The sequence below is a fragment of the Branchiostoma belcheri genome, unplaced genomic scaffold (assembly GCF_001625305.1).
Source record: "Branchiostoma belcheri isolate BF01 breed outbred unplaced genomic scaffold, Haploidv18h27 scaffold1, whole genome shotgun sequence".
Classification (NCBI taxonomy): Eukaryota; Metazoa; Chordata; class Leptocardii; order Amphioxiformes; family Branchiostomatidae; genus Branchiostoma; species Branchiostoma belcheri.
The window spans coordinates 10,423,190-10,430,804 of NW_017802379.1; the positions used below are offsets into that span (position 1 = coordinate 10,423,190).

The window sequence follows — 7,615 nt, forward strand, 5'->3', positions numbered from 1 at the left end:
GGGAGAGAGAAAAATTGTGTGTAAATCTAATAGAAAACGAATAAACCTTTAACGCACAAGGAATATTTTGTTGGAAAGGCATCGTTGAAAACCATAACATGATACCAAATACTACACGTGTACATGTAGTAATCTTCATAGAACACCATATTCTATTTACGCACGACCTCTACAATAGTCCGTAAGCTATAAGGTGGGGCTACATGTACGCTATGCCATTTAGCAGGGTATTGTTAAAGAATGAGACATCTTGGAAAGGGCCAACCAGTAAAAAAAATTCAGATAAATACATTAAGGAAACCGATCAGCCATATACCATTGGCAGAAGGCCTTCCACGGCGGTTTTGGAGGCGTAGCGCTCCCGCATGACTTTGAGCTCAGCCTTCCTCTGCTCCGGATGCTTCTCATCCTGGGGGAGGACACAACCGCCTGGAACCAGCCACACCGAGCTACCTGAAAATACAAATCGGACAGAACTCCGGTTTTAGCAAGAAATGTGGGCCTAGTCTAATGGAAGCCAGGTTTATATTTTTGGTCAAACAAAAAGGGGTGTTTCTGCAGTCATATCACTGATCAAGACGGAAGAAACTAGAAATTTGACCTTTTCTAAGCTAAGCAAATGCATGATGTTTACCTCCACACGGTCTAGCGTAACAAACTGCTGCTGTTTATGCTTACTTGAACACATTCATAATATAGAGAATAGCCTCCCTAACTCCACCCGGCCGCTTGCAACATAATGTAACCCAACGTCACAGGGTGTCTGCTACCGCACTAGTTACCTTGGTGACATCCGTCTGGTCCAGGTTATTGACCGTATTTTTTTTTTGGAACGGAAGAAGAGGAAGAAAAAGAAACAGGGTAAAAGAAATGTTTTACTTCTGCGAAGATAACCATAAGAAGCTGGAGTTCTACATGATGATACTATCACCCTTAAGGCCCCAGCAAGTAATTAGTGTTCGCCTGATTTTGAAAAAAAAAACACAGAAATTTTATTGCCGAAAGTGGGCAACGATGTCTGGAACGTGGATGGCAGATAAATATGAAGAGAGGAAACAAGACAAGGCTCTGATTTATTGTTTCATCTTTGACTTTGATGATGCAGTGATGCATTTCATTCCTTTTATTTGTGATGTTTGCTGAATTAAAACCATTTGTAAAATGATGAAAAATTATTTTTCAGTGACAAATGGATGTTGTAATAGTTGGCAGTAAACCTGGCCCAATATAGGTATAATTTCTTGCTTAATAAGGTTTATTATGAGAAAATTTGAAACTGTAGGAATATTGTTTTTTGGCCCGCCTTGTTTTGTTTTTGCCCTATCGCATTGCATTTGGAGTCTGCGGAGGATGTCATCCATAAAATTTACTTGCTGTGGCCTAATATCCCATACTTATTCTCAAGACAATTGAATATTGGGAAACAGAACTAGGTTTTAAAGTCGAATGTAGAAAAATTAGTCGCCAGTCATCAATTGCAATTTGTGATTTAGAATTCGCAGATGACATTGTATTATTGACTGAAAGGAACAAGAAAGAAAGTACAAGAGCTACCAAGAAGATGTAGCAGTGAAAATAGTACGGAAGAAACAAGATACAAAAGTAGTCACGCACATTTGCCTTCTGACGTCTGACATTAATACAAAACATAATGACTTCTGTACTGCGACTTGTTAGACTCTGACCTGTTGTAAGCCAGCGATGCACAGGGAAGTAGTACGTCGGCCCGTTATCCTCTGGTTGTAGCTGAACGTAAAGAGAGCTGCAGAACCAGTCTTCCATTGGGTGGGCATTTGGGAGCAGGTTGGACCCCCCTAGTTTTAACTCCAGCTCTTCAATTGGGGGGGTCACTTTAACACGCTTCAGTGTGTACCTGTTATGAATTTTTAACGTGTGCAAACCATCGGTGTCGTGAACAAGTAAACAACAAGTAAAACATTGAACTTTATTCCAACACAAAGGTTACAGAGCGATCACATTTTCACTGTCGCCTTCATAAGCATAATTAATGACCAATTACATCATAACTTTGTGGAGTGATTGGTCATTAATTATCCTGATGAAGGCGACAGTGGTCGTCGAACATTTGATCGCTCTGTAACCCCTGTGTTGGAATAAACTTCAATGTTTTACTTTGATTACTACCCACACAGATGAACTTTCATGATGAATAAACAACAAGGATGTATCTACTGTTGAATAGGAACGGGCAAACAATAAGAATAATTAGGTCATATCAAAGATACATAATTAATATTTCAATAAGGTAATGATTCGGAAGGCCATGTGTGGATGTTTGGAAAGTGGCAGAAGCGCAGGTCTCGAATGACTGTTATTTCTCTTTTGCCATATTGATTTGATTATATGGATGACATCCCTGGAAACCTCAAAACCGATGTGAGCGTGCGAAAAAAGTTTGGCAAAAAGTTGCCTTATATGAAATCTACGTGGTCATGAAGGTTTAATTAATGACTTAACTTAACACACAGAGTATGGTATGAAGAATTTCATTTCTTCACATTTCCTTTTGCTTTTCCTTTGGAATTAATTTTCTGGCATTCTAAGACTTAGTATTGTTCCTCAATATTTTTTTGCAATCTTCGGCTAGTTTTTGCTAATTTTGCAGTTGCTTTGTGCGATTTACAGTATGGTCGAAAATTTTGTTTTCAAAACGGACGAAAATTCATGCGCGCGCCGATCAAATCAAATCAACATGGCCTAAAATTGCTACAGAATTAATACAAATAAAATTAATACGCAAAATGTTCAAGTGTCTGAGAAGAGAAACGTATGATCTATTTGTAGGAAGGGGACATTTTACTACTTACTCTTCCTCTGTCCCGCTTTCGTGATCATCATGAAACCTCATGTCAAGTTTTTTGTCGCCAGATTCCGTTCCATCTTTGCTACGGATGTTGATGTACACATACTGGTTAGTCCCTGCTCCGAAGTAGTTCCCCGTCTTTACTTTGACCAGAATGTCCATATGCTCTTGTCGCAGTAGAGGCATTGCCCTGAAACAAAACGTTAGAAAACTAAGATGAACATCCTGAAAACTTCTATGCTCAGGGTTTTGAGTTACGTACATTAGCCAGACTCCTTCAGCCGTGGTAGGGAGTAGGTCGGAAGGCAAGGTCGGCTACTGTACATGTTCGCCCGCGCTAGCCGAATGTTTCAAAATATTTAAAAAAAATTCGGATGTAGACGGGAAGGGCTGGCATTTGAATTTTAAATTATATGTATTTTATGAAGCGTACAATAGACCCAAAACAAGCTGGTGAGGCGTCTCCTTTTTTGTACTTTTTTTTAAATGTATCTGTATCTGTATAACCGCCTTTCGGCGTAATACACCAGCTTAATGTCCATAGTGCCTTACTGTATTATATACTTGTCATGTCACATGCATGTAATACTGAACATGGTTAACTTATGTACGTATATACATACGTAAGAAACAAACCAATAATGCCCTTAAACTTTCTCCAACTATTTTTGTTGTACAAATATATTATGGTGTTAGCTAGGAAGAATGTTAAAGCTGTTAAAAATGTACAACATACTAATTTCGGAGAAAAGCATGTGGGGTAATGTAAATCTATTTTATGTTTTACTTGGCCTGATAACCAGGGCATCCCGCCCAATGCTGCACTTTAGGAATCGATGTACATTGTAATAATTACTATGTAGTGCCTGTGATTTTGTTGTATTGTTTCAAAAGGATCCACCTGGAAACTGTTGACAAAGGAGTGCAGCGATTTTATGATGTCTTATATCAAACTTCCGCATATTAAACGAACGTAACGCACAAGAAATAATTAAAGTTAACTGTAAAAGTCATAGTTATCCTGGACTGTATCCTTGTACGGTACATATGTGTGTAAAATGAGCGCCTGGCCCTTACAGCAGAGTACTTGGGAAGACAACTGCCGCCCGTGTCTTCCCGGTGCCGGTAAAAGACATAGATACTACAGATTTTCCAAAGCCTTTGATAGAGTACAACACAACACAGTGATCACAAAACTGATAAAAGACTAAGACCTGAACTAGTACCGTCGATGTGTGACTTTATCACCAGAACGTTACCGTGTAGCCCTATCCGGATTACCTTGGGGCCCTATCCGGATGGGAACACCTGTCGTGTGGAGTGACACAAGGAACACTGCTCGGACCTGTACTATTTCTAGTGTTAATTCATGATGCTTGTTATGAATCTACTGATAGATGCGTCAGCTACTAAAAAATAAAGCAAAGGGCCCCAGGATGAACTCTGGTTCAAGGCAGCCACCAATAAGGGGGTTCATGGATGACATCACTCTTACTACTGTCACCCATGTAGAGGCAAGATGGATGTTAGTAGAGCTAGACTATATGGCAACATGGACAAGAATGAGGTTCAAGCCGAAGAAGTCAAGGTGTATGATAATCAAGAAGGGGAAGGTAACCAGCAGGTTCAAGTTAGAAGTACAAGGAGAACCCATTCCATCCATAGTGGGAAACCCGATCAAGTGCTTAGGGATATTGTTCCCACAGAGGATCTGTTGCTATTCCAGAGGCCAGATGTTGGCAGTACAGTTTAGTCTGTCCTGTGCTTCTTCACGGGAATGAGAGGCAAGCAGGGCAGGGTGAGTGGGATTCGAAGTATAGGACGCTACAGATTGATTGACACATGGACTTAAGTCAATGCTAAGCGGTGATTGGATAACAGCTGCGATCACCTTGAAATGCTGTTACCCAGAAAAGACTGGTTAGCCCAACAGAGACACCTGATTAAACATGTTATGCAGGCAATGTTAAAAAAAACCGCTAAATTCCGTCATTTCAAAGGTTTTTTGTATATTTGAAAGGCAGTTGGCTTGCTCATAAGCCTGACCAAGAACGTCACGGAGGGTGATTCTTGAACAAAGCTGTACAAACAATCATTTTCTGTTGCTGTGTCTTGGCTGAAGAACTAACGCCACCCTTGGCATTCATACTTAAGCTTAAGATCACCGAAGTGACAGAGTTTAAGACTATTATTTCCATTAGCTTGACGTTAGCGTGGGTTGGACTTGTAGAAAACATGTTTGGAAGTCTTCATTTTCTCTTACCTCTGCTCTTTGTTCTTATATGACATGCAACGAGTCATTTGTTCAATGTAATCTTATGCAAGTCTTGTATGCACTGAGCCTTACTTCAACGCTTGATTGCACAGCTAATTTGTGCGCTGTCTAACGTAACTGGGTAGCACTAATTATATAGTGTCACGCCGACTGCATCAAGTAGACTCGAAGGGAGCGCAGCAGTTTCTTTCGTAGGTTGTAGCTGCCAACTACAGGGCCAGCCTTGGTAAGTGGGGAAATATTGAGATCTAGCATTAACTGTAAAAAACTGCTCCCTTTTTAACTAAAACGTTTAATAAGTGACTTGGGAAAGTGACTAAAGTGATGGAAATGTTTGTGATTGATAAACCAGGACTTGTTTTTTTTTCTCGCAACTTGATCGCACGTTGTTAACACAATGTCTTTACAAGAGTATTACATGTATGTATGCCATTGATTGCACACGGCGCTTGATCTAGCAGCCATAATTAAGTGTCTCCTTTGAGAGTTGTTCGTTTGCCGAAGTGGAAAAACCGGCTAGGTAACCTACTGGCACTGAAGCCCCGCCTTCATGTAATCACGTGTCCTGATCTCTCTCTCTTATTGGAGAAGCCACTAATTTGATTGACACACTTTACAACATGAGCCCTCTCAGACACTGGTACAGAATACTAAGTAGTTAGCAGTTTTCAAAGGAGCGAATCCATAATCTTCAAGCAAATTTCTTCGGGGGCTAGACACCATAGTTAGTTCGGTCGGCAGCCCCTGTTGGCTACGAGAAGACCAGGCAGCAACACAACATTTTAGTGACGTAGTCTTATCTGTTTCACCTTTCTACTCGTCTTCCAGCCAGATAATTTTACTCGGTTTACCGGTAAATTTTATAGCTTGGGCCCAACCAGTTGAAAAGACCCAAAAATACCGAGCCGGTTTGATAAATGAGCCCTCATGATCACAACAAGCTGCCGACAATAATCCAGGACCACCTGAAGAACTGCATCGGTAACAAGAATGATTTTTAGTGACCTACACGATTAGCCCAGGAATGGACCGAGTGTGTCTCACGATCGCACGGCGTATTATGACACGTGTCACTTACCCACCCAAAACCGCCCGGGCCGAGTCTACAACACATTGGACGGCGATATTTTGCGCAAAAAATTCAATGTCCGATTGTTGCTGTCCTTACCACTTTGTCAACGGTGCTAGTGGTTACACGTTCAGTACATTTGCTCACGTTCAAAAGCGACGTTAATGCCCATATTACCAATTGGTAGCCAGTATACTAGTACGCCGCCCGATACGCCCCCCGATGGTGCTGGGAGTGTTGCACGTGCGCCCAGGCACATTAGCGACCAACCCGTCGCCTTCCGTACGTACGTACTAGTAGCAAATGCACAAGGTACTTGTGCATTTGTCTGCTATGATCGTAGGAGTGTTTGTTTGTTTTGACGATGTGCACATTGATAGCATTTGCCAATATAGCTCACCATCTTTGGGGTATTTCGGTGAGTGAAACAATATTAAGTATAAAATCTGAAACATTTTGTGATCATGGAAGCTACAAGGCAACAGGATTTAATTCATTCAGCATGAAGATTCATATCATTATATACAGTCTTACCTGTCTTTGCTTTAGTTGTGTTGTGGATACCAAGATGCAGACTAGTACTGTGAATTCGAAGCTGACGCGGGTCGAGAGTAGTACCCAAAGTGTCGGTGATTCTGGTGTGGACCCTCCTGCTGCTGCCGCCGCCCAGAGAGTGCGGGGCCCCGGCCAAAGGTAGACTTTTTCAACTTGTGGAGATGCCTCAATTATCTGGGTAAACCTGAAGCTGATTGGAAGATCAAAGACGCACCTACAACCGACGTCCATAGTTGCCTAGCAATAATGGTATGACATCAGCGTTATGAATAATTAAGCAGTCCTGAAGATGAGACTATCCGACAAGGTGCGGCATGATACACTCAAATATTTCGAATGGTTCTGACGAAAGCTTCTTTCTTATGTAAATTAGAAAAAAGGCACCACGCTGCGGCTTGCAGACTATTCATGACCAGAGGGCTCATCTCGCATGAGTGATAAACTGAGAAGGTTAAGGGTTCAGACATGTCAAATCACTGCACGTAAAAGGGCCCAACCCACTTGTCGACCCCAAGAAGTAGGGTGACCCGGTGTGCTTAGGCTAAAGCGAGCCACAATGCTCAAGCCTAAGAACACCGAGAGCGTTTAAAAGTACTAGTATATTACGCTGTGTTGCCGTGATCTGAGTTATGACTAGGCATATCTCCAGTAAACTATGTCTGCTCTTAATATTTTCACAACCTGCCAAAATGTGGACGAAGACACAGACAGTAATATGTACCAGACACACCCAGTTTTTTGGCAACTTGTCAAACAAGAGTTTGAAGACCTCTGTGAAATACTAGTCCCGTAAATTTGCTTCTTTCCTATCTTAGGTACAGCATCCAGTTTAGATACCGCATCTCTGGATCCTTCTGTATATCCCCATTGTCGCATTGATGACAGTCATCGG

At 41.5% G+C, this 7,615-nt stretch overlaps 1 protein-coding gene and 1 long non-coding RNA gene across 2 annotated transcripts in view; both read right to left on the bottom strand.

Moving 5' to 3' along the window:
• The window catches only part of LOC109473009 (arachidonate 8S-lipoxygenase-like), a 15,229-nt gene extending 14,541 nt beyond the window's left edge, over positions 1 to 688 (bottom strand). Inside the window, exons 1-2 of the mRNA XM_019772932.1 lie at positions 679 to 688; positions 317 to 453 (exon numbers count right to left, since the gene is read on the bottom strand). Coding sequence (XP_019628491.1) covers positions 317 to 453; positions 679 to 688 — 147 coding nt within the window. The remainder of the gene's footprint in view (positions 1 to 316; positions 454 to 678) is intronic.
• A 1,003-nt stretch (positions 689 to 1,691) lies between these two features.
• On the bottom strand, positions 1,692 to 6,757 carry LOC109461491. Its single transcript, XR_002139695.1, has 3 exons — positions 6,703 to 6,757; positions 2,829 to 3,014; positions 1,692 to 1,873 (listed from the first exon to the last, which is right to left on the bottom strand). It is a non-coding gene; the product is annotated as an uncharacterized LOC109461491 (long non-coding RNA).
• Between the last annotated feature and the right edge of the window lie 858 nt (positions 6,758 to 7,615).